The sequence below is a fragment of the Medicago truncatula genome, chromosome 1, assembly GCF_003473485.1.
Source record: "Medicago truncatula cultivar Jemalong A17 chromosome 1, MtrunA17r5.0-ANR, whole genome shotgun sequence".
Classification (NCBI taxonomy): Eukaryota; Viridiplantae; Streptophyta; class Magnoliopsida; order Fabales; family Fabaceae; genus Medicago; species Medicago truncatula.
The window spans coordinates 2723738-2751539 of NC_053042.1; the positions used below are offsets into that span (position 1 = coordinate 2723738).

Consider the following 27802-nt stretch of genomic DNA (forward strand, 5'->3'; position numbering starts at 1 on the left):
CTTATAGGAAATTGATAAACCCCACCAAAAACGTTATACTACTAATAAATTGTTTATTAATTTCCCTTTCAAAAAATATCGTTATTAATTTCATCTATTGAGATTACTTATTAAAAGTTTGTAAATAGATTAGATAGATGTATGTGAATAAACTCTCAAAAAAAAAAATGTATGTGAATAAATAATTAACGTAGTTAAAATTTAAAAATTGTCTTATGATACTAACAAAATGTTATAGAATTTCTTATGGCAAATTCTATGGTACACCTAATAAATTTGGATGTATCGATACATCAAGTCGTAAAATTAATAATAAATGAGTTGTTTTTTGAAGAAAAATAATTATTTTCTATCATTGTCAACTAAGATAATTAAATTTTATTTACCAAAAGCTTCGACGAAATAAAATTTAATTTTTAAGAATTTTTATTACTCATAACAATGAATATTGATTAAACAATGAAATGATGATTTTTCTTACGAAATGATGTTTTCTAAAATATAAATATTGACAAATACATTTTTATTTCATTAAAGTGATCTTTAATTTATATATTTTGTGAAACAAGAGTACCGGTACACTCAAAATTATGAGTGTACCATAGAAGTTCCCATTTCTTAAACTAGTATCTTTCCTTAAAAAAAAACACGTAAACTTTTTTTTGTGGTGGCGGGGTTCGAACCTCCGACCTTGCATATTATTACAACCCCTCCGTCTTTTCCAACAAACATGAGTTGAAAGAATCCCCGGAATTAGACTACAGAAGTCAAGCCTTCAAAGAAACTAACAAATTTACCCTCAGCTCGACCAGTCACTTGACTGTAAGAACGACTAGAAGGAGAGGACTTTGACAGCTTTATGTTTCATGAGGTCGAACTTCGAATGAGCTATACACTCTAGGAGAAAGCCACTCTACCGACAGGGTAGTCACCGACGTTTCAAGGCACTCCATACCAACTGAACTAAACTCACGAGCACAAAAAAAAAAAAAAAAAAGGTAAACTAGTAACTCACTTGTATCTATGATTCATTAAAAACAAAAGGCAACTGAAATTAAAATCATAGCAACACATTACCATCAACATAAGATGAGGTTTAGCATGGGAAAGGATATTTGTTTTCCATCATGAGAAAGTTGTTTTTGTCCATTAGATTAAGTAAAGAACATATATTTATCATAGTCTGTCCACACCATATCTTTCTTTTTCAAACATTGTCTTTGTCATACCCCAATTTTTGACCTAAGACAGCACTGACACGTGTCATTTAGCTCCGACCGGTCTCAGCCTTTCGAGCAAAAAAATTCGGCAGGGAGGTATTTTAAAATACCTCATATTTGATTCCGAGTCGGGCCCTCTTCCCTCAATTTTCATTTAATTTTAATTTCATTTTTTTTTTAAACCTTTATTTTATCTTATTTTTGTTTTATTTATTCTTAGTCATTTTATTTTATTTTTAGTGTCCAAAAATAAATCAAAAATTTTGTCCGATAATATCCAAACACACAGCTCATTCACACAGCTCAAAACAGCCTGTAATGTCTCCTCTCCAAGCAACAAAATTTTCATTTCAAGCTCTATAAAAACAAACGCGCAAGCAGCCAAAAAGGGAGGGGGGCCCAACAAGAAAAACATTCCACGGCCAAGCACACAGACACAATAATTCTCACTCCATTTTCTTACAATCCAAACCTGCAAACACAAATTTCAAACCAGAACATTTCTACATAAGATCAACAACCAAACTCACAGATCCGGTAACCAAACCGCACAACACACACGTCATAAGAACACAAACTATTCTCACAACAACAACTCAGTAACCATCACAAAACACAACCCAAATCGCAACCAAATCAAATCACCGAACCTCATCAACAAACCTACACAGATCCAGATCAAGAAAAAAAAACAATAAAAAAGGTAGTAACCCTTTTTGTAGATCTAGGGTTCGTTAAACCTCATTTCAAAAAACCGTTTTCAAAAAAGAGAGGAGAAGGGAAAGGGTAGTCTTTTGGTGAAAAAAAATCAAAAAAAGGAGGAGTTTTTAACTCCGGCGCGGTGGCGCCGCCGCGAAAACTGGCCGGCCACCGCGCCGGAACCACCTCCGGTGGCCTCTCCTCGTCGGAGAAGATGAAGAAATTCTAGAGAGAAGGCAGAACAATCTGGTCCTTAATAATTAAATTAATCCAGAGTGCTCTGGTCCAAAATTAACTTAATATTATATTCTTGTCTAATTTAATTATTCTCCAGAACAATCTGATCCTTGTTAATTAAATTAATCCAGAGTGCTCTGGTTCTATATTAACTATTAATACTATATTTTTGTTTAATTTAATTACTCTCCGGAACAATCTGGTCCTTGTCAATTAAATTAATCCAGAGTGCTCTGGTCCTATATTAACTGTTAATATTATATTTTTGTTAATCCAGAGTGCTCTGGTCCAAACTTAACTGTTAATATTTATTTATTTTTGTTTAATTTAATTGTTCTCCAGAATATTCTGGTCCATGTTAAAATAACTTCACAATTCAGCTCAACCTCATTTTTCTCATTCTGCTTATATAATTTTCATATCATTATTCAAAAACAACAAAAACATTGAAATATCAAAAATTCATAAAAAGAACTTTTCACAGTAAACCTTGATCTTAAATCAAGTGACCGTCTTTTTATTTTTATTTTTTTTCTTAATCAAATTTCAAATCAATTCTAATTCAACTTCAAGTCAATTTTCTTCAATCTAAAAAACACGAATCAATTCTCATTTGCCATTTGGCTTTTTATTTCAAAACCTTTCTCAAAACATATAAAAAACACCAAACAAATCAAACGTCAATTTCTACCCCGAACTACGAGGTTTTGATCCCTCACGGGTACGTAGGCAGAGGACGCTCGTCCTTCCAAATCAATTAAAAAACAATTTTCTTTTTTTTCTTTTCAACTATCAACTAAAAAACATTTTTCTTTTTTTCTCTTCAATTAAAATCAATTTTCTTTTCTTTTTCAACTCATCTTTCAATTCCATTTTCATCTCTTCAAAAGCAAGCAAGTTTAAGCACAAAAAGTTAAATAAAATCAAGAGGTTCTCGTAGAATACTACGAATATTTAGGGTGCTAATACCTTCCCTAAATATAACCAACCCCCGAACCCTAAATCTTTTCAAAATGGGTGGTTTGGAACTTTTTCCCCTTTAAAAAAAATTTGTTCAGTCGTGAGATAAAAAGTGAGTCAAAAGTCAATCAAATGGCCTTGACGTCCGAAAAATGGCGCGACAGTCTTCAACCTCAATGAGATTGTTCCCTAAAAAAAAACCTCCATGAGATTGCAATTGACGGCAGTTTTTTTCCCCTCTCCCAACTGTTTCTAAAATAAGACTTATTCAAAATAATATTATTTACTGATTTATTTGAATCGTTTTAAAAAAAAAAAAACATCAAAATAAAATTATTCAGAATCAGATCTGGGTATTTTTATGAACAAAGTTTAGGTATTTCTTCATCTTCCAACTCCAAATAAATCCACCTCAACAATAAGAAGTGGAAGTCTGTGTTTAAGGGAGAAGGAGATGCACTTTTAAGATTGCAGTATATAGTTTTACACGTTGTAAAAATTGTTAATGAATCTGGAAATTGTAAAGTATGAATTTCATTTATGAACACAAACCAAAACTAATCTTCAATTTATAGAAAAATAATGACCCATTTGTCACTAAAAATTGTAGTAAAAAAATAGTTCAGAAAAATACACTAAGAGATTTCTGTGATTCAAATTGTTGGAATAGTATTGTTAAAAAAAATGTTGTTGGAATGGTAGCCATGGTTGACTGATCCGCAGAAATTTGTGGTGGTGGATGAGTGATGTAGGTGAAAGAAAAAAAGTATGGCACTGAGAGTCTATGATAAAACTATGTTCCTTAGTTAATCTAACTGTCAAAAATAATTTTCCCATGGTGGGAAACAATTATCCTTTCCCATGCTAAACCCCACCTTAACATAATACATCATAACCCACAAACTTATTGATAATGAACTTAAAAAGAATATAAAAAAATTGGATACCATCATGCTAATGAACTTCATGATAAGCCACCATCTTACTTATTATTAACATCACTGCACGCACATTAAATCTAACATTGACATTGAACATTAAACTACAATAAGGATCAAACAACAACCAACAAAAAAAAATACTTTTTTTTTAAGCCAAAAAGAAAAATATATTAAAAAAGAAAGAGATACAGAGACTGGGGGAACATAAAACCTAACCCAGGTAAAACCCAAGATGGGGATACATCATTATAAATCAGACCAAGTGAATCAGTCGTGAAATATCCTAACAAAAATTCACTAATCATGAGCATAACCCAGAGAACCCGCGTACGGGGACGAAACCGGATTACAAAAAAAAATATGAAAAGTGAACATTCATCAAGAACAATTAGGATTTAATTTTAGCGAATGGATTGACCGCCAACACGGTAACAAATCCAAGCGCCAACAACTCCCTGCACAAGCAGCAAGCATAAAGCTCTTTCTAGCACGAGGAACGAGAGTGTAAGCGGACAAGTTGCCTTGAAGTCTGTAGATCTCAACAGATCTGGAATCATCAAAGAGTCAAGCACACACACCACCAAACACAACAAGTTACAATCTGATGCGTTAGAACTCAGATCGTGGGATGAGTCCAATACGTTAGTAACCAAACAGACTCTTTCGGGTTTAACGAAACCAGACCCTTTCGGGTTTATGAAACCAAAGCAAAAGGTCAAGACTGCACCCCCAAAAAAAATACTTTTCAAATAAGAAGGAATTTAGTTATAGAAGTTAAAAAGAAAACTGATATTGCAAATATTAAGGGACATGGAAGCACAAACAGAGATATCATGGTGAACCAAAGCTTGCAGTATTAATCAGATAATAATAATATAGAACTTTTAACAAAAAAATACTCAAAGATGAATAAAATATAGCATGTAAACAGATAGAAACAAACTTGTCTTGACAAATGCAAAATGAAACAAATTCTCAAATTAAGATGATGCCATGAATAGGATCTGCACTAATCAGAAGAAAAATGTATAGGATAAAAAAAAAAGTAAGACACACGGCAAAATGAGACAAAAAGCTAAAAAAAAAAACGACATCAGAACAACATCAAAGGAAAGAGTAAAAAATAAAAAACATAAAAGGAAAAGAAAATAGTGGAATAGTGAAAGACAAAGAGGAATAGTGAAAGACAAAAGAGATTGTACAAGACATTTTAGGGGGAAAATAGTGGAAGTAGAGGGAAGAACAGGACAGAAAGGGAGAGGAGAAGTTGAGAGAAAAATGATTGAAAGTTTTCAGATAAAGACAACAATGTCATGGAAAGAAAATAAACAAAGTGTTAGGGATGAAAATATTAACTGAGTGAATGAATATAAACTAACTGTATACAATGGAAAGAATGATACATACATGTCAAACATTGCACCGCAAACAGTGTTTCAATGTTCCGATAAGTCATTTTGGTAGATGAGAAATTGGTTGTATTACACGAGATGCATGCTATATATATACATGTGTGTGTCACACTGTCACACATTAGAAGTGTTTTTTTGGTAGATGAGAGGTTGGTTGCGTATAGGTAAATGCAAATGCAATTAAATGCAACTACTTTTTTTTGAGTTGTGTGTACAGTGACATTAACGACTGATTTCAAATTTGAATTAAAGGATTAGGAGGAAAAAAAGAGGAGGAAAATTGCTAGGGTTTAAGCAATACCCAATTAGCTTATAAATGAAGGGATGAACCAGTAAATCACACCATACAAGTACATTATGAAATTACTTATTATTTTAGTGTTGCACAAATGTAGAAATTAGTATTATTTGCAAATTATGAATTACAATGTTATTATGACTCTAATTTAAACATTGTGATGCCAAAACAGTTTAAATTATGCGTTTGTGGTATGTATTTGAGTTAATATTATAAGAATTGCAACACATCATTAACTCAAGCTACACAAGTTTCATATTTATTTTGATATATGTTATAGTTAATGAACAACATTTATGTCAATTAGCCCATAAATCCTATAATACAAATACATTATTGAATAACTTATATATATTTTTTGTTGCACAAGTGTACAAATTAATAACTCTTGCACATTTTGTTTTCCTGTTGATATTCATATTAATTGTTTTTGAGTTTATTGTTAATTAGTAGTCTCAATATCGAAGTTGCATTTCATTTGGCATATTCATGTTATTAACTACTTGTTGTATAAATCCCTTACATTTTGTACAGCTAAAATGACATGCAAGTACTTGTCAAAATAAGAGGAGATAAACAAAAGTATAATAAATTTTTACATTAGCTTAACATGCTTATAATTGAACGAGAACACAAGATAACATATTTATGCTTCTCTCTGTTTCATATCATACAGATTCAATAAGTAAACTATTTTAAGTATCAATTTTGTTGTGTAATTATTTAAGAGTTTATTATAATTTTGATAAACGTTATTTTACAGATATTCACTTTCACTTCCTGCCCCTTATAATTTTGGGGTGGTCATTGTACTCGAAAAAAAGAAATTCATCATCGAAAGGGATGATAAGTACAATCGTACCCTTTGATGTGGAATTCACTATATTAATCCATTCAATGAGAAGATTGCGTTTTTTCAAAGTATGAAAGAGCAAATAATTGAAATTAAATCGAAAACTGCAACAAGTAAGGAGTAGCATAGACTTGTAATGGATGTTTCAATGACTATAAAGGTAAGTTTAATTGCATAAATCTTATATTAATATTATTGCAATCTCCCTTATACAATGAAACATAACATCTAGCTCGACAGATAGATTTATAGGTTCTTTTCACAAGTGTAATTGAATGTATTAATACACAAAATATGTTCTCTCCAATTTTCCAAAAGACAGAATAATGATTCTATTTAGATATATGTGGACGTGATTACTTAATTTTTGCAGTTTTGCTTTATCATGTTTTGCATTGTTGTGCTTTGTGTCAACTTTTAACTTTTTAATAATTTGTAGGTACTTGATACCAAGAAGGCGTCACATGTGAGCATGACAAAATTGCTCGACATTTCAATATTAAAACTACGACTTTAGATAAAAAAACCACGACTCTTTAAATGTAGAATGAAGTGGAGACATCCTTAGCAAAACGATCGTTGATTCCATTAGCAAGAAGATGTTTAATAACCATGAAGCTTTTTTCTATGTTATGTTTTTAATAATCTAATATATTGTTTGTCGTTTAACTGAATTAGATGTTTTTAGAAAGAGATGTTTAAATTAATGTTTTGCAACACATATAGAAAAAATTATTCTTACTAAATTGTGTTACTTTTTTCGCTGTCTTGTTGTTGCCACTCACTTGTCCATTCACAACCTCAAACTTACAAAATGATTTTTATGAAAATTTATCAACTTTAGTGTTCATCGTCATATGACATGATTGTAGAATTGTTGCATGCATATATTCTACTATTTTGTTCATTCCATTACTTACATAAACTGTTTGATTTCCTGGGTTATTGGTATTTGATAAATTTAAGAAAATACTCTTTTATGTTTAATGGTATCATTAGAAAAACATTTTTCGGTGAAATAAAAAGTATTTGATAAATTTAACGAAAGTTATTCGATTATAAAGTTGTAATCAATGTACATTTCTTTCAAATGCATTGCTTTTCTGATCAATAACTTTCAATGTTTTGATCTTTGACTGCATACTTTATCACGAGAAAAATAAAATATCAAATATTTTTCTTACTCTATCCATACAAGGTAAATGTGATGACTCATGTTGCTGAAGTGAAACTGGATTTCGAGGATATTTTGTCACCGGGAGTTCAATGATTGGTGCATTTGAAATATTTTTTCAGAGAGGATGTTGATAAACTTAAAGAATATCTAAAGAGATCAAGAGTATCCTAGACTGTTCTATAAATCAGGTAATATGATAATTTTCCATTATCTATCTTGATTCCCCTTTGGTGCCAATAAGTTTCATTACTTCTTATATTTGTTATAACTATCCCGATAAGTTGATACAAAATGATAGTTTCTTTTAAGAATATCAAATGATAGTTTTAAGTTGTTAATTTTGAAGATGGAAATTATTTATTTATGTCCATACAAGTTATGAGGACCTACAATGAACCAATAATAAGGATAGTCAAGAGAAATCATGTCTTTGCAAAAAATATGAATTTCAAAATAATTGTCATTTTTATTTTTCAACAAAGCCGTAGAAAACCACTAAGAAGACCAAAAACACTTAAAAACAATAAACATTTATATTTTTAGTTTTAATCAAAACCAAAATGTCATAAAAAAATACCATTCATAATTTTCAAATGTTAACGTAATAAAAGAGCGGAAATATTATTTAAAATTAATAATTATTTAAAAAATAATAATTTTGTTTGTTTTGCTACAACTAAATAAAATATATTATGTGTTATAAAAATACCTAAATTTTTTTAGTTACATTCTCTATCATCTAAAAACATTTTTTTATTACGGAACACACAAAAAGGTTAAAGATGCTTAGGTGTCAAATAATTAAAAGGGTAATGTTAACTTGTTTTCTTGCCACTAATGGTAAATATTAAATGAATAAAATTAATATTAAATTTTTTTAAGCGATAAATTAACACAATTTTCGATATAAAATTTTTATTAGTGAAATCTTTAACATGTATCATAAGAGCACAAGTTAACATTTCCCTAATTAAAATGACGCATATTGAATTTTTGTTGCTTATTACTTTTTATAATTGAATATTAATGTGTATTTAATCTCTATAAGCTTAACTCAATTGACAAAGACATTATATAATATATGGTTAATTATTCACAGTTTTGTTGTTAGTCTCTACAAAATAAAATCACACTTTTTAGTCCCTTAAACATTTTCCTTAAGTATTTTAGGACTAAAATTGTTGATAAATTTTTTTTACAGGGACTTAAAGTGCTGATGGAAAAATTTATAGGTACTAAAAATGCTGATGAAATTTTTTATAAAAATTAAGAAGTATGATTTTATTTTGTAGGAATTAAAAACAAGAATATAAATATTTATAGGGATTGAAAGCCAGTAATATATTATATAGGGTCGACATTCCATCGGCAACTCCCCATTTTTCCACATTTATAAGCTACTTATCCAGGTCATCCATCCATTTCATCCATCGAGCTTCGCCACACTTCAATCTTCTTCGTTCCAGAGAAGCCTAAAGGTTCAGGTAATTTATTTTCTCTTCATTTTTTCATCTTTCTTTGCTTCTATTTCTTAATTTCATGCGCGTTCTGTGTTTTCCGGTGATCACACTTTAGTTTCTCCATTTTCCTTATGCAAAAGCGCGTGTCATGGTTTACACTTTTCATTGTGGAATTATTTTCGTTCATATGAAGCACGAGTACTTCTCGGATTAGGCGTGTCCCGGTGTCTGACATGCGTTGGTGTCACTGATTACACATAATTATGTCATTTGCTTGGAATGTATCAACTATCAAACCTTGCATGCATGTACCTTACTAAAATTACCAACTAGTAGCAATGATTCTATATTTTTTATGCACAGTGTTGTCAAATATCGGCCATGGTGGCTGATTTTCTAAAATTGCCGCCACAATTTCGAGAACGACGGCGGCACCATGGTGGCTGTATGCCAGAGTTTGACTTTCCGCCATGGTCTGCCATCGGTTATCAGTTACATTGGTTATGCATTGACGAGAGAATAAGTGGATTATTATGCAGGCCATTGTTTTTTATCCACAAGATACTCATGGTTTAAGATCAAAATTTATTCTAGGGATGTAATGCAAGACTGGGTTTACCCTAACAATTTTCATTGAAATGTTAATGCTGGAAATTCATTTTTTGTCCTCCGTTGTTGTGGCAGTGTAATTTCCTGGAGTTGTCTGATCCGAAGCTTTGCACTTCTGCAATTGGGAATGCTGTTGGCCATGGCTTGTTGATTCTATAGAAAGTGTGAGTATAAAAACAGGAAAACTAATGAATCATAACCTGCAAAGTTTCTTGGAAACTTTTCCTGGTATTTATTCCGGGGCAATGGTTGGGATGAGTCGTGGTAGTAATACTGCTTCTTTGCCAACATTTCCCGGCAGTGAGAGGGCAAGGGAATCTTTTTCTTCTAGAGGGCAATTCTGTGTTACAAGCCCTGCTTCTGGTTTAAATTTTTGGAGCTCAAATATGCAATCGAAATCAAAATCGGCTTTTGAATGCTTCTCAGCTAAGTATGCAACTCCTTCTGTGAGTGGGTGTCCTCGGGTCTTCTGCATGGGAAAAAGTGAGTGGGAGAAGTTTATATTTTCTCTTTGGTTTATGTTTATACTTTATATATATATTTTTTGAGAACTCACATTTCTATTGTTGACTTGAAAGGTGGCCATCTTCTTCTAAGCAATACTGGGCATCTTGGTATTGTTTGCTCATGTCACTGTTGCCACATGTCTATACTCAAGTTTTGTGAGGTAAATAATGACAAAACTGGTTCTACTTTATTGAGATCATTTTGAGAGCTATTTAACCACATCAAACATTAATTTCACATGCCATTGTGAACAGTTAGACAATAACCAACAACCAAACCGTATCCCACTAAGTGGGGTCTGCTAAATGGATCAAACTATACCATAATGTTCTATCATAAACTATATTTTGGTCTATTCTGATAATTAATGATTTATCTATTTTGATATTGCAGCATTCAGGGTTACACGGTGTCAACCCGGGGAATGCTGTTCGCATGGAAAGCGGAGAGACCATTGCACAGTGGCAGAAGTTGTATTTCTTAAAATCTGGGGTAAGATGTAGCTGTAATACATTTTAGTGCAGGCGAAGTGTATTTAGAGACGAATCGTGTGTATTCTTGGTCCTTCGCCAGTCCTTCCATCGGATGTTTATCAAGTCATAGGAAAAGAGAATTTTTCTATGGTTAATTTTTCTTTCATTTGTAACTTTTCTCCCACAATTGATTACATCATACGAGAAGACAATATATTGTTTGTTTATCTGTTCAAACTTCAATCATAATCTAAAGAATTGCTTATACCTCAAGGTGCATCTTTTGGTGTTACCGAGCGTGCATTCCATTTGCTTTCCTCTAGTATTTTCAAGATATGGACCATTTGGTAAATGCTTTTTACTCTGGTTCTTAGAATTTTATTTGTTTGAAGTTACCAAACACTGGATGGTGATACTTTTATGATGCTTTAGATTATATCTTCGGGAAATGAGAGTGAATGGGACTGGCCAGAAGTATTTTCAACAACCAGCCATCTGATGAAATCCAATGCATCTGCATCTGATATGTCGAAGGGTGATTTCTCAAATATTCTCAATTCGGCTACAGTCACATTAAGGTCTGAAAAGTTTTCTGACTACGTTATGTTTCTGAAGAATGCTGATACAGACCTCAATTTATTTTTTGGTGCATTGTCCAGAAAACAACCGATATCAAACGAGGATGGTCACAATATTCCACTCAAGGGTTTGAACGCTTTTACGCAGAACAACCTGTATGACCAGGTGAAAAGCCAGATAATGAAATCTAATATGGCTATTTGTACACCTGCACCAAACTTCGTTGGAGCTCAACTGAATGATGGTTGTCAGCCTATACCTCCTTTCCTTGATTCTCTGAAAAGCAATGAATACTTGCCAATTACCCAGTCTACACAAATTCCAACAAACCTTCTAAAAGAGCATGAATGTATCAAAAAGAAGAATGTAAAGACTGGTCTACTAGGAAAAGATGTAACTTCCTCTAACATTGAGCTTAGGCTTGGTCAACCACCTTGGGCTGGAAATCTAGTTGATTCGTTTGTAGAATCACCATTGTTTACCTTTGCCAGTTCTCCGAAACTGCATTCCCTGATGCAGATGACTAATAGTGCGTTGAATCAATATTTTTTCTTTACTGTTTGTCAGTGTTACAGTTTTCAATTCTTTATAATTGTGTGCTCATTTTGTTTGTAATTTTGAAGAAAACCCTCCTAACTGTGGATTTTGTTTATTAATTACAGACCTTAGCAGGGAGGAGGAATTACAAAATAGTTTTAGTCGTGCTGCCGGTTCATTCGAAATGCCCCTAAACTATATGTCTGGATGTAGTATTAATTCAGATGCTGCTATAGCTAGTTCACAAACTGACAATGTGGCCACGAGTTCATTGTTTTTACCATTTCCACAATTTAGTTCTCAACCCAAGGGGACAACAAATGCTTGTAAAAATTTGGTGAATGGTGGTATAATGCCCATGAACCTGCATTCTGAATACGATACTGTGCAATTTGGTTCTTCTAATGTTGACTGGAATAGTAATGGTCACAAAGGAAGGCAATCAAATGATTCTGCACTGGAATTCAATAAATATTTGGACAATGATAATGGTGAAAGGTTTGGTGAAGATTCCTGTACCAAAGTAAATTCTGGATTTGAAGTAAATCAGTTCATGGAATTTGGCTCTATCAGAAGAACTATTGATGGTAGTGGTAGCTGTACTCCAGTTGTTAATAGAAAGATATATGAATCAAGCTTTCCATCAGATACATCCGTGGGTGCAAATGCTTTGCTAGCCTCAAAAAATGTATCTTCTTTTGGACGAAACAATCATTTGACTTTGGGGACAGTTGTTCCATTTGTAGGAAATTTGAAGAGTCTTCCCTATCCTGTTTCAAGCTCTGCATCAAATCAAAATCCTACTTCACTGCAACAACAGGGTATTAATATGGATACTTGCATGATTGATGAAAATACGAGGTTGCTTCCATTGACCCAGATGCCGGAGTCATCCAAGCAACAACAAGCTTTGTATTTTCATGATATGAATCAAAAGCTAGGGAAATCAGGTATTGCAGAACCCCAGAACTATATATACAAGGCTTCAGTACCTGAGCTGGGTTCTTCTGGTGCATCATTGAAATTTCCCCAAAATAGGGGGACTTGTGGGAATCTTGAGATTACTGATGGTATACACTAACTAACTGGCTTTGCTCACTGGCACACAATAGTCTTTCTCATCCTGTTTTAACTGTTTTCTTAGTTTCTTTCTTGGCATGGATTGTGGATTTTCTTTTATAGTATGCATGTATTTAATGGCTGTCTTTCTTGCAGGTTTGAACAGATATTGTGATTTCTCTGCCTTAACACCAACACCTTTACAATCTAAACAAAAGGAATCGCAATGTAAAAATTCCTACGATCTTCAAAATGATGGGCCGTATTTGAGGTGAGGTGATTGCAGATATTGTGTTATGTCATAAGGATACTGTTATCTGCATCTTGCTAGAAATTCGTCTTTCTTTGGTGGCTTTGAAAGTTTGATGATCTGACAGTATGTTCTGGTACAGCTTATTTTTGTGGCATATTTAAGAGTGTTTTTCTCTTCAATTCAATATTCTAACTATGTTTTATAATTAATAGTAGTGGTATAGTGCCCCCTACCACGCACACAAACACACATACACACTTTATGTTGAAATTTGGGGTCTAACTCGTCCTTACAAAACCGGCTTGTAAGGTGAGGAGTGCCTCCTCTTTATAAACTCTTCTCAAGAGTCCTATCTATCCGATGTGGGACTAAATCCACCCCCTCAAAGCCGTCACAATGAAGGTGTTGGAGGCTGCAATGAAGACAAACCAAAGGCCTCAATTTAGGCGACTAAGGGTGGACCGCAATAAAGGCGGAATTTCCAACACTTCGGAATGAAAATAGGGCTCAAAACCTTCCTATCTTCCACAGGATGACATGTTTTCTGGAGAGGTCGAACCCATTTCGACCAACCCTGACATGTTTACTGCTGCTGCTTGACCTCTATTGAGTTTGGTCCTTTTTCTGGATTCAATTCATAGTGCATACCTAATAGACTACCTTTTTCCCCCCTCCTGCTGTAACTTCTTTCGCGTGTCGATCCTTTTCTCTTTTGGCACATCTCTCTCTGTCCTCTATTCTGCCTCTGCGTTGTTGACGATCAATCAGCATCCCTTTGGTGCATTCAAGGCATTATGTCAGTCGTAATTATCCCAACTCACTTGTTAATTATGCCTTAGAGTAGATGTATTGGGTGTCTGGATTACATGATTGTTTTCCATCATCTTCCAAATAGCAGCCATGCCACTGTAACATTTATGTGGTTTGTCCCATGGCACTCCACTAGTCGGTAATGACAGATATACATATAATTTGGTAGCACTTGGGGATGATACTGTAATACTACTGTTGCTTTTCTTATATTTCTTTCCAAGCGTTTCAACTTGGGAACTTGTATGCATTGATTCCTAGTGCATCTCGAAAAGAATTAGTGTAAAAGTTTAGAATGTGAAGTGAATATGGATTATTTCTATCCCGAACACATTGATGGATATATGGTCGTAAGATCATCAAAGTACAGATCAACAGGTAATTCTATTGCAGGAAAATAGTTTACCGTATTGCAGTTATTTTGTATGTCATTGTGAACTCTTACCGTTATTGTTTGGTAATTTGGCTTTTTGGGATTCTCTTTGTGGGTGATTCCCAAGATTTTATTTATCTATTTTTTCCTGACTTGTTAGATCAAAAGCAGGAGTTCTATTTACACTAATGTCTGTAAACTTTTTCTTCTACTGGGACATCTAACTAAAGTTCACCCTTTTTGGCCTCTGCCAATTTAATGTTTCAGCCTTGGAATGACCAGATCAAGTAGAAAATGCTCTGAGAAACAATCAGATGTATATTTGTTAGGCAAATATGTTAGTGCTGCTCGAGAAAATTGTTGCAGAAACAATGTTTGCACTGGAATTGGACCCTCTTGTGATACTGCAAAAGAAAAGTATGCAGATGTTAATGGTGTGACCTCTTTTAAGATAGCTTCAGAGTGTGGTAGAGATCAGAATGCTCCGAAGAATAAAAATATCTACTTCGATCCAAGTGGATTAGGTTCTCATGGCACAGTAAAAAATGGCTCTCATACACCTCAATGGAGAGATGTGCCAAGCAAGATCAGGAAACCATCACGTGATACAACACTTTTAGATCAGATGGCTACTGTATTTGAAGGACAAGACGGTGCTCAAGTGGGAAACATTTCTGCCAAACCTTTGGAAAAAATTATTGGTACGGAAGCCTTGTTGAAAGAGCAGGATTTTTTTTATGTTTCTTCTGGATGTTCTGCTCCCGTTGTTTATCAGGCCTCTGTGATGGAGGCGAACAAGGTTAATTCTTATACTGTAGATCCTACAAATGCTGGTTGTATTGAGAAACTTGTGCGTGACGAGGGGTCAGGAATTGATAAAGGCTGGTCATCTGATTTGATTGAAAGTGAAAGAAGTGCCGAGTTTGCAGGCTCAACCATTGGGAGTGACTTGAAAAAAGGTTATCTGAGAATCCTAAATGATCAACCATGCCAGAGTCTCCTTGATGATATTAAACTGTTGGATTCTTTGATTTGGAAGAAAAGGCAGGACCAAAATCATATAATAGTTAGTGCTGATTGTAGAACCAATCCATCTCAAAAAGTCAAGGGCTTTAAAGGAAAAAAGCAAAAGAGAAATGAGGCAAGAATTCCGGATGCTTCATTGCTTCCTGGAATCTCTTCCTCATCTGACAACCAGAATGGTACAAGTGCTGGAGCTTTTGATCCCCCTTCTAGTTTATCTGAAGAAATGCAATTTTACCATTCAACTAGCCAGCAAAGATCAGCTAACAAGGCTTATATTGTTCAACCTAATACTAATCATAAACTCTCTTCATTTCCATCTGAATTTCCCTCTTGTAAGAATCATCTAAACAAGCGTTACAACGATGAAGATAGCTATGAGTCAGAATCAATTTCAGATGTGGAGTTTCACACGTTACCTGGAATTTCTAGAATGAAGAAATCAAGGAAGGATTTAGCTTCTGATTTCTTCGGACAATTTCAAACTCAAGAAACATCACATGAGGAACCTAATAATGCTAAGCAAATATCATCTTCTAGCAGAAAAGGAAGTGCTCATAGAATCAAAAGGGTAGTAGTGTGTGGAAAGTATGGGGAAATATGTAGCGAATTATCAATTACAGAAGTACCAAAACCAGCAAAAATTGTCTCCCTAAGCGAGGTCCTTAGAACTTCCAAAAGATGTAGTATGGTCCCACCAATTGAAACACCCAGACTAACTACAAAAAAGAAATGGAGGAGATTGGGCTTTGGAAAAAGTTTGGGGCATAGCTGTACAAAATCTGGTTTAAAAGCTAAGAAGGATGACAAACCTGTAGACACAATAGTTTGCAATGAAACAATTTCTATGGAAGGTTTTGAGAGTGGCAACAAGCAAAATGTTTACAAACAGAAGAAAGATACCAACGAATGGCAGAGTGATATTGTACATAGGGCTTATTCTCCATTGAAGGTTAAGAGCAGAAAAATTCAGAAACTGCGCAGCATTAATGAAATTACTGCTAAAGGTAAATTTGAGTTAAGTCACTTTTTTAGAAATAATTTTTTGCTTCAGCAAGTTAATTATTAATTATAAAGAAAAAGAAATAAGACATGATATGGTGTGCCGGTTATAAAGTTACCCATATTTCAAATTTAGATATTTATTTGATGTGAGTTCCTGTTTGGAATTCCAAAATGTTACAAAGGTGTTCTACAAGACAATTTGGCCTTGTTGATTTGCATGTTTAGTGTAACTAGCTGTCATTATTCTACCAATTTGCGTCACTGTTCATTATCCAATATGATGACATATGTGTGAGCTATGTTGTCAATAGCGGCATTTCAAGGTGGAGCGGCATGGGGGTAGCCGCCCCCACATACGGTGGTGCGGCATGGAAGTGAATCTGCGTTGTCGTAGTTGCAGACAGGAAAGAAGGTGTCAAAGAGAACGGAAGTAATGATGTTGTTGTATTCTTAAGAATTAGGGTTAGTTAATAATGAGCTTGATCTCTTTTTTTGATCCAACTTGGCCTAATATTGCTTAACTAAAATATAAACTATTTAGCTTATTTATAATATGTAGAAAAACATATGGGTGATAATTGTCTGTTATATTATTATGAAGGAAAAAAGGCTCCTTTTATAGGAGAGAAATACAAAGTCAACTCCTTTATTTCAGGAGTACTATAATGACTCTTAAACAAGAAAATAAATAATACTAATTAAGAAATATTTCAACACCCCCCCTCAAGTTGGTGCATAGATGTCAATCATTCCCAACTTGCTGATCAAGTATTCAAATGTTGTTCTTCCCAAGCTTTTGGTCAATATATCAGCAGTCTGTTGATTGGAAGGGACAAATGGCAAGCAGAGAGTACCAGAGTCTATCTTTTCTTTGATGAAATGACGATCGATCTCGATATGTTTTGTACGATCATGTTGAACTGGATTATGAGCTATGCTTATAGCTGCCTTGTTGTCACAGTACAATTTCAATGGGAGTTCTACCTCTATCTTCAGTTCTTTTAGTACTCTGAGAATCCACATACCTTCACAAATTCCTTGGGCCATTGCTCTAAATTCAGCTTCAGCACTACTTCTTGCAACTACTCCTTGTTTTTTGCTTCTCCAAGTCACTAGGTTCCCCCACACATATGTGCAATAACCTGAAGTTGATTTTCTATCAATAATGGACCCTGCCCAATCTGCATCAGTGAACATTGCCACATCTTTATCATTGGTCTTCTTGAAGAGTAACCCTTTTCCAGGAGTTGCTTTTAAATATCTCAAGATTCTGTGCACAGCTTCAAGGTGTTCTTCATACGGTGAATGCATGAATTGACTCACAACACTAACAGAGAAAGCAATGTCAGGACGAGTATGAGCCAAATATATTAATTTTCCTACCAACCTCTGATATCTTCCAGTGTCAACTGGTGTGTCCCCTTTCTCCCAGAGTTTGGCACTTTGGTCCATCGGTGTGTCAGCAGGTTTACAACCACTCATACCTGTCTCTTGTAGGAGATCGAGAACATATTTTCTCTGAGAAACAACAATTCCTTTCTTTGACCTAGCTACTTCCATGCCAAGGAAATACTTGAGGGGACCCAAGTCTTTGATTTCAAAAACTGCTGCTAAGTTTCTTTTTAATCTCTCTATTTCTATCTCATCATTACCTGTAAGAATAATATCATCAACATAGACTATCAAAACAGTTATCATTCCATTTTGACCTGACTTTGTGAATAAAGTATGATCTGCTTGTCCTTGAGTATATTCCTGTTTCTTCACAGACTGAGTAAACTTTTCAAACCAAGCTCTCGGTGATTGTTTCAACCCGTACAAGGACTTCTTTAGTTTACACACCTGTGACCCAAAAGTTTCTTCAAAACCTGAAGGACAATCCATATATACTTCTTCTAAATCACCATTGAGAAAGGCATTCTTGACATCTAGCTGATGGAGAGGCCAATCTAAGTTAGCAGCAAGGGATAAGAGTATTCTGATTGTGTTAAGCTTTGCAACAGGAGCAAAGGTCTCTGAGTAATCTATGCCATAGGTCTGAGTGAATCCTTTTGCAACCAATCGAGCTTTGTACCTTCCGATTGATCCATCAGAATTGTACTTTATTGCGAACACCCACTTACATCCCACAGTTCTTTTACCTGCCGGCAGAGTTGTGGCACTCCAAGTTTCATTCTTTTCAAGAGCTTTCATCTCCTCAAAAACAGCTTCCTTCCACTTAGGAATTTCTAGAGCCTCATGTACATTCTTAGGAATTTTGACACTAGATAGATTAGAAGTAAATGCAGCAAAAGAGGGAGACAAGTTTGAATATGAAACAAAGTTAGACAAGGGGTGCTTAGTACATGGCCTACCTGGCTTCCTAAAGGCTATGGGAACATTAAGATCAGTATATTGTTTCCTAAGTTCTATGGGGACATCAAGGTCGGTATATAGAGAATTAGGATCAAGGAGAGATTTACCTGTCTGAGTTGGTTGACTTTCACTCGGTTCAGATTCTTGGCTGAGCTGAGGAATAGGGTCTTCTACTACTTGATCATTGCTTCTTCTGGCATAAATTTTTCCCTTCCAAATTGGATTTCCTTCCTCAAATCTTTTTTCTGTTTCAGTATAAGGATCTTTATCTGGTGCATTTTGATTAATTTCAGAAAAAACATTTGTTTGATCTTTGTTTTGATTTGTTGCCTCGGATTCTGATTGATCCTTACTCATGGAAGGAGTAGGTTCATCTAATTTTTCCAAGGCATTTTCTTTAGGTGCAGATGTACATGGAACAGAATTATGTGATGTATACACATCTTCTGAGATAATTAAGTTTTCAAACAATTCAGGAGAATCTTCATTTCTTTTCCCCCCCTGAAGATGATCATTACCAAAAAAAGGTTTGTTTTCAAAAAAAGTGACATCCATTGTTACAAATATTTTCTTTGTATTAGGATCAAAACATTTATAACCTTTTTGAGAGGAAGAATACCCAATAAAAACACATTTGATTGCACGGGGTTCAAGTTTACCAAGATGCTTGTGTTCGTGAACAAAAGCTGTGCATCCAAATATTTTAGGTGGTAAATCAGATAGAACTGAAGCAATTGGAAAATATTTCAAGAAACTTTGCAAAGGAGTTTGAAATTTCAAAACACGGGATGGCATGCGGTTTATTAAATGTGCAGCTGTCAAGACAGCCTCACCCCATAAATATTTAGGGACATCGGTAGAGAAAAGTAGTGCTCGTGCAACTTCAAGAAGGTGCCGATTTTTTCTCTCTGCAATTCCATTTTGTTGGGGTGAGTTAACACATGAACTTTGATGTACAATTCCATTTTCAAGGAAAAAATGTCCAACAATTTTATTAAAAAATTCAGTACCATTGTCAGTTCTAAACACTTGTATTTGGGTATTAAACTGTGTCTGCACCAATTTACAAAAGTTTTGAATTAAATGACCAACCTCAGATTTTTCTTTTAACAAGTATACCCAACAAAGTCTAGTATGATCATCTGTAAAAGTGATAAACCATTTTTTGTTGGATAAAGTACTTGTTCGATTAGGCCCCCAAACATCACTATGAATCATTGAAAAAGGTTTTGAAGGTTTATAAGATTGAATTGGAAAAGAACTTCGATGATGTTTAGCAAACTCACAAACCTCACATTGAAGTGAAGAAATGTCTTGTTTAACAAAAAGTTTAGGAAACAATAAACTTAAATACTTAAAACTAGGGTGACCTAACCTTAAATGCCACAACATAATATCATCCTTATTATTTGAAACAAAAAAAGATTTAACGGAAGGAAAACTTATTGGTCCAGATTGATGTCTGGTTTTTGGTTCATCTTCCAAGTAGTAGAGTCCACCATTTTTCTCAGCAGTGCCAATCACCCTCCCCGAGATCAAATCCTGAAATACACAGTGAGTATCAAAGAAATGAACTTGACAATTTTTATTTTCTATTAGCGTACTGACAGATAATAAGTTGCAAGACAAATTTGGAACATGTAACACATCTTGGATGGTTAGTAAGGGAGACAAAACAATAGAACCTTTTCCTGCCACGGCTGAAAGAGAGCCATCAGCAATTTTAATTTTGGAATTTCCTGCACATGGTTTATATGAAGAAAATAAACTGGATTCACCGGTCATATGATCGGTGGCTCCAGAATCAACTATCCATGTACGATTAGGAATGACACTAAGATGGGCTGATTTTGGGAAGTTACCTTTCTGGGCTATGGAGCACGAAGGTGTTTGAGACTCAAGGAGTTTGTACATTTGGTCTAGCTGTTCCTTAGTGAATGGAAATGCATTTGGGGAAGATTGTGGCTCTTGATCAGAAGTTGCTTGAAGTGCACGACCCTCACCCTTCTTCTTCCAATTAGGAGGCTTTCCATGAATTTTCCAGCAAGTCTCACGTGTGTGATAATAACGTTCGCAGTGATCACACCAGGGTTTACCATCTTTCTTACCATATTTCTTGCTGTCTTTATTGAAGTTGTTTGTGACAAGGGCTGAACCGTCGGTTGTTGAGTTTGACTTTCCCATCATCACTCTTTGTCTAGCCTCTTCCCTTCTGATTTCTGAAAATGTTTCTCGGATAGTTGGCAGCGGATTATTTCCAAGAATTCTACCCCTTACTTCATCGAGTTCTTTGTTGAGACCAGCAAGGAAAATAAAGACTCGGTCGTTCTCCTGTGTCTTAGTAAATTGAACACTGTCTTCAGTACACCTCCAGTTATAATCATAGCACTGATCCAACTCTTGCCAAAGGGCCATCAATTCATTATAGTAGGTAGCGACATCTTTGTCATTCTGCTTTAAGTTCCATAACTTTGATTTTAGATCATAAATTTGAGAGAAACTTTTAATATCAGAGTAAGACAGTTTTACAGCATCCCAAACATCTTTTGCTGTAGGCAGATACATGTATGTTTTCCTCATACCTATCTCCATAGTATTAATAAGCCAGACAATAATAGAAGAGTTTTCAGATTTCCAAAACCTGTAATTAGAATGTGTTGTTGCAGGCACCGAAACATCACCTGTAAGAAAACCCAACTTTCCTTTGCCATCGAGAATGAGTCGAACAGTTTGAGACCATTCGGCGTAGTTTGAGCCATCCAGTTTCTGAACATTAACCTGGAGAGAATTATTTTGACCTCCACCTCCTGAGTTACTGTAACCACCATCAAGTGAGTAGCCATAACCGAATCCACCGTTACCGTTAAGGTTGTTGTTGCCGTAACCGAATCCACCGGTAAAATTGTTGTTTGTCATGAAATTAGGCATCTCTGGCATGTTAAATCCACTTCCTCTGCCGGAATTGTTGTTAACACCGCCGCCGCCGGAATTGGTATTAGTGACGCCGCTGTTGGAATTAGGGTTGGCGCCGCTGGAAACTGGAGGCCTTGGGGGTGTTTGGCCGCCGGAACCTGGAGGTCGTGGGGGTGTAGGGTCCACCATAGTTTGGATTGGTTGGATAATAAACTGGGCCGCCGGAAAGCTTTACCGTAAAAAAACTTCACGGGAAGAAAAAAAACATTATGGTATCACCCTAACCCTAACAGAGCTCTGATACCATGTAGAAAAACATATGGGTGATAATTGTCTGTTATATTATTATGAAGGAAAAAAGGCTCCTTTTATAGGAGAGAAATACAAAGTCAACTCCTTTATTTCAGGAGTACTATAATGACTCTTAAACAAGAAAATAAATAATACTAATTAAGAAATATTTCAACATAATAGAACTTTTATCTACAAACTTTTTACAGTAAATAATTTTTTTAAAAAAAATATTTGTAACAGTAACTTAAATATAAAAGTAATAGAATGCTTATAGATTCATTTTTTAAAACTGTAGTCTTAATTATTTGAAAGAAAAATTGTTTTGCGCACACACACACACACATACATTAGTCAATATAAATAGAATAGAGTAGCAGTCATCCCGCATGCCACTGTCCCGAAATCCCAGGTCTAGGGTTGGCTGCTCTGTTTTGCTATCAGAGACCGACAACATAGCGTGTGATGCTTTTATATACCATCGGTAATTATTTAGTTGCAAATTGGATAGAAGAATAATAACCTTTTGGGTTTATGTTATGAATTATTTTCCTTAAAAATGTCTCATTAAGTTTTTAAATGCATGCCAGAAACCCAAATGCTGGATATTTTGGAGTATGCAGAAGATCACGAGCTTGATTTGTGTAACAAAAGAAGTAAAATGTGAGCAAATCAAAAGTTGTCTTACTTTTTGATTCTGTAGAAATCTTCCTTTAAATGCCTAGATTTCTCTTGGTGGTGCATATTGTAATTCTTACTGCATGCCTTGAATTATTGTTACAGCTCTGTTCAAGAACACACAGACATGTCCTTCATTAATTCAGATTCTTTCTGCTGCGTCCGTCGAAGGCCAATCAGTGATGAACTTAACAGTTCATTGAAGTGTAATAAATGTCTAATTAAAGTATGTCATTTTTGAAATATATTTACATTTCATATTTTTATATGAAGAGTTTGATACTATCTTTATTATCTTGTTTATTAGGTGCATCAGGATTGCTATGGTATTAAAGCATTGCCCGAACGAGGTTGTTGGTGTTGTAGACCATGCCAAACAAATTCAAAAGATATTGTACGTTTATTAACGTTTACTCCAATAAGCATTTCAAATTTCTCATTGAAATTCTCAGTCCTGATCCAAGGTTTCATTATTTCCATGGTTTGCTTTTTTACTGCAAGAATCCATTCGTTCAAATTTTATTTTCCTTTTATTTTTACAGGCAGCTCTCTCTCTGTCCATATGCCAAAATAAAGTCAATCAACTATTGATCGTTTACACCTAATACCTAACTATTTTCCGTTGCTATTTGGTAGTTTTCTTCGTACTATTTCTGATGTTAGGAAATGTCTCGGTAGATTTCATTTGGAAGTTGTTCATCCTTGTACCCTCACCCATGCATATATCTAGCGAATTCGTGAGATTGAAATAAGATAATACCGATAACAACTGTATATGAACGGTTGACATTATCCTTTATATTGCTCTCAACTATACACTCAAATACTTGTAAAAAAAGAAACTATGCACTCAAATTTGTATAGATATACTATGTCCCAGTGTCTTCTATAGTCTAGACATGGCCTATGTCTGTGTGTTTGTGTCGGTGTAATCTTCAGTGTTTGTGTCTCTTTTCATCTGTCTTTCCTTCCAGGGTCTGGTACCCATGATAAGTTGCAAAGCATTTTATTGGCTGCTTCCAACGTTTCATTGGTTTTTGAACCTTTATTGTTGAATATACAGTCATTATATGCTTGGCAACTCACTTTGAGCAGTGTACCTATTTACTTTGTATAACAAGTCCCATAACAAAAGCCTTTGAACTTCTGCAGAACCTGTTGCTAAATGAAACTGAGGGAATTAACGACGAGAAAGTTGAATTTTATGGAAGATGTGGGCTTCATGGTATTGGCCCTGAATGTCAGTCTGCATATGATCCTACCGATGTGATGGGCAGTCGAGCGGAAAAGGAATTTACCTGTGCTAGGGCAGAGGTATTTCCGTTGTTGTAGCATTATCAGGAGTGGAGTGTGGGGGGATTGGACAATTGACTTATGTTATTCACCATCTTTTGGATTTTTCTAGGGTTACAAGGGCCGTAGATGGGATGGTATCTATAATAATCATTGTAGTGCCCTGAAACGCCGGGGTGGATGCCTTATTCCGGACGAACAGTTGAATGCTTGGATTCACATAAATGTGCGAAAATTGCGTTCACAAGGAATTCCAAAATTTCCAGATTCAGATATTGAGCATGATCCTCGGGTATGTTCAGGTTGTATGTGTAGTCTCCTATTTTTTAAGGTTGGGATTTTTTTATATTGAACTCAAGGTTGTCAAACTTGACAGTCTAGGTAAACTTGTGGTACTTCTGTAGATTCAGGTGGTCTTGCAGGTGTTTACCTATATAAAAAATATTAAAAAACCTATAAATGACACACACTCACACACATGTCATAAATGTCATAATACAATTGCATTGACACCTCGAAATTTAATCTCAACAACAATGCCGAAGAATTCCATTGCATTAGAATAACAAAGGGCTTGGAAAAACTTAAGAACAGGTAGCTGTACACGCTACAGAGTCTGTTAACTGTTGGAACCTTGCTCTTACATTAGTAGCGGTCCACGTCTAAGCAAGGCTTACCCGGAGCAGTCTTCCATGCAGTCTTTGAATGTTAGCCAGGAAAGGGAGGTTTTTGCTGCCCTCCAGAGGGAGGTAGGCCTTTTGCTTCTCTGAGGGATGTAGAGTGGTATATTTTGATATTTGGAAAGTCGTAATAGAAAAACTGAAACCGTATTGGAATCTGTTATTGGCACTCCTTCAGAGAACTCATTTATTGTGTACAAGAGTCAGTTAGACTCGGTGACTAACTTCTGACATGTGTCTAACAACAAGCCGATAGAATTACAGTAATGATTACATCAGAAACTAGATAATGCTGCGTAAGATCAGCAATAATCACATGCAACAGAAACTTGATAATGTCACTTAGCTCATACCCCAACATAGATGGCCTAATGAAATGCAATTATAAAATAATAAATTGGCACAAAACAGGTTGAAATGAATTTGTGCCGTCTGTTATTTTACCACTTTTTAGAAAATTTTCAGACTGGCAAACTTGCGCCTAGACTTCCAAGCTAGAATGAGTTTATCCAAGTCAGATAAAATTGAGTAAGCAAGTCAACCCGTTTTCCCTACCTAAGATTGAAACTTGTGGCTTACAAGTGCCAACGAGTTGACAACTATGGTTGAGGAGTTGCTTTATTTACAGGCGAGTAGTTGATTGATGCTTAGTTTTCTCCGATATGTGGTGGACATGACAGGTTCTAGTTATGAAGATCAAGTTTAGAGTTTTCATATTAACTTCTTACTTCAACTGAACTGTGGTTTAGGCATTTCAAGAAAGTAAATTTTAAATGAGTAGTTATGTTAGATATAAGATCCATTCATGTACTTTCACCCAATAGCATTTAGTTCTTTGGGGGAAGCTGCTTCGGGATAATTTGGTATTCTAATGTTTTGGGTTAATTATCTGTTGTCCTACTATTTGCAGAAAGAATATGCTTGGTACAAACAAGTGAAGGGCTGGAAAAATCTTGTTGTATACAAATCTGGGATACATGGCCTTGGTCTTTATACTTCTCAGTGCATATATAGGGGTAGAATGGTACAACACTGAACTTTTAACTGTTTTAATCACTGTTCCACTATGATTGCAAATGTGTGTTTCTCATACTTCTATAGGTTGTAGAGTATGTCGGTGAAATTGTGGGACAACGTGTGGCTGATAAAAGAGAGATTGAATACATATCTGGAAGGAAACTTCAGTACAAAAGTGCCTGCTACTTCTTTAAGATAGACAAAGAACATATAATTGATGCCACGAGGAAAGGGGGGATCGCTCGATTTGTTAACCATTCATGTCTGGTATATTACTTGGAAGCTCCACTGTGCATTTGATTATTGTTCTCTCTATTTCTTGTTTTTGTTAACTTCAATGTATATCCATTGATTTCTTGCTTGTTAAGAGCTAGTTTGAGGCAGTATTCTCAAACTACGTAAGTAAGTATTTAATTTTTTCCCTAAAAAAAAGTATTTAATTTTTTGGCATTTTTCCCAAGAGAACTACAACCAATGACCTTTAGAAGTCTCGATCAACGCGACTTGTTTTTACCATATTCACTATTTCTATTTGTAGATCAATTCAGCATGCTAACTAGTAACTAATGTTTATTTACGTGGACAGCCAAATTGCGCGGCAAAAGTGATTACCGTCAGGCGTCTGAAGAAGGTAATTTGTTGTTCACATGATTCAATTAGAATAAGCATCAATTGATTGCCATATAATCTGTATTGAATGTTGGACTATTGCCACACGGAGGATTTTGTTATTGGAATAGCACCAATTGATTGCCATTTAAAAAAATTATAGTTTAAAGTGCATTGTTAGTGTAAACAAGTTTTCGACTAACCTCTAATGAAAGTCTATTATTTTGTCACGTAATCTCACTCTTAAAATTGTTTTTTTTTGTTTTTTTTTTAATTTGATTGTATGAAGTGGCAAAGTAATGTTTGTCGGTGTAAAATGCATGTCCCTTTAACTCAATTATATATAGCCGGGGGTACGTGCATGGTTATCACAAGGCTATTTGTGAAGAGCTTGGAATTTATTGTCAAATGTTTTGTTCAGTTAGAATATAAAGATTATAGAAACTTTTTTTCGGAGATTAACTAATTTTCAGATGCATGGACAGTCTCTATTATATTTAGCTACACCCCTCCCTCCCGGTCACACAAGCCTTTTGATCCTTTGGATACCATATGAGGCATAACAAAATATGAGATTAATTTTAGTAGTTATGATTTGAGTCAAACATTTTCAAAAGCCTTTTGATATTTTGGATACCATATGAGGCATAACAAAATATGAGATTTATTTTAGTAGTTATGATTTGAGTCAAACATTTTCAATGATTTTATGGAAATGAGTGATTGACAGTGCAATGAATTAAATCCATAAAATATTAGAGACATGACCCAAGATAAAATTTAATCAATTACTAACTACATATCTGGCATTCGACTTTCATCTTCTATTTAGTGCTGATGGATGAGAAAACTAAGTGACATTTGGTTTTGTAGGTTGTCTTCTTTGCGGAGAGGGACATATTACCTGGTGAAGAGATTACTTACGATTACAACTTTAACCGAGAAGATGATGAAAAGAAAATTCCATGTTATTGCAATTCAAAAAATTGCAGGCGCTCTCTGAACTGACTGCCATTTTGAAAAACCCATGAGGCATGAGTCGTTAAATTGTTAAATTTTACATAAAGCTGAACATTTTGTTGTGTTTATGACTCTTACACATGTTGCCTCTTTACATGGGCAAAAGTTCAGGTGTTTGGGATTCATTTATGACATCACCTGAATGATAATGAAATCGTTGTATGAAAAAGGACACCGAGGTATCAAATCAAATTTGAGCACAGTTGTTTTTTCTTCCCCCTGAAACTTTGTTGTCTACAATCAATAAAAATAAAATTAAAGAAAATATTTCAAGCTGGACAACGACATTTTTATCAAGCATTGAAAAATTCCATGTTTGCCTTAAGTGTAAAGTCATCTACATAAGAATTACAAATACACGGTGGTGTACGACGCCAATCTGAATCTATGTCAAATCAAATGGCAAAACAGTCCAGCACTCTGATCACATTGTAACCAAATCCAAGGAGCCAAGCTTATTT

General features: G+C 34.8%; 2 protein-coding genes across 8 annotated transcripts; one reads left to right on the top strand and one right to left on the bottom strand.

Moving 5' to 3' along the window:
* The first annotated feature begins 9164 nt into the window (after window positions 1-9164).
* Window positions 9165-27566, top strand: LOC25481933 (uncharacterized). Of its 7 annotated transcripts, XR_005645357.1 has the most exons (19): window positions 9165-9281; window positions 9942-10349; window positions 10445-10533; window positions 10767-10865; window positions 11279-11424; window positions 11506-11954; window positions 12088-13032; window positions 13178-13292; window positions 14725-16487; window positions 22635-22707; window positions 22828-22948; window positions 23030-23116; window positions 23875-24036; window positions 24128-24307; window positions 25606-25719; window positions 25797-25979; window positions 26081-26114; window positions 26299-26343; window positions 27195-27286. XR_005645357.1 is itself a non-coding variant. In XM_024775261.2 (18 exons), the coding sequence occupies exons 2-18, from the start codon at window positions 10055-10057 to the stop codon at window positions 27327-27329; spliced, it is 5001 nt and encodes a 1666-aa protein (XP_024631029.1). In that variant the 5' UTR covers window positions 9165-9281; window positions 9942-10054; the 3' UTR covers window positions 27330-27566. The 7 variants fall into 7 exon arrangements, 6 of the variants coding, with proteins under 6 accessions (XP_024631029.1, XP_024631030.1, XP_024631034.1 ...); XM_024775261.2 differs by lacking the exon at window positions 26081-26114 and having other exon boundaries at window positions 27195-27566; XM_024775262.2 differs by lacking the exons at window positions 23875-24036; window positions 24128-24307; window positions 26081-26114 and having other exon boundaries at window positions 27195-27566.
* LOC112418708 (uncharacterized) lies at window positions 20290-21555 on the bottom strand. The gene is made up of 2 exons (XM_024775273.2): window positions 20703-21555; window positions 20290-20382 (listed from the first exon to the last, which is right to left on the bottom strand). Exons 1-2 carry the CDS (start codon window positions 21430-21432, stop codon window positions 20348-20350), a joined length of 765 nt encoding a protein of 254 aa, XP_024631041.2. The 5' UTR covers window positions 21433-21555; the 3' UTR covers window positions 20290-20347.
* Window positions 27567-27802: the final 236 nt, after the last annotated feature.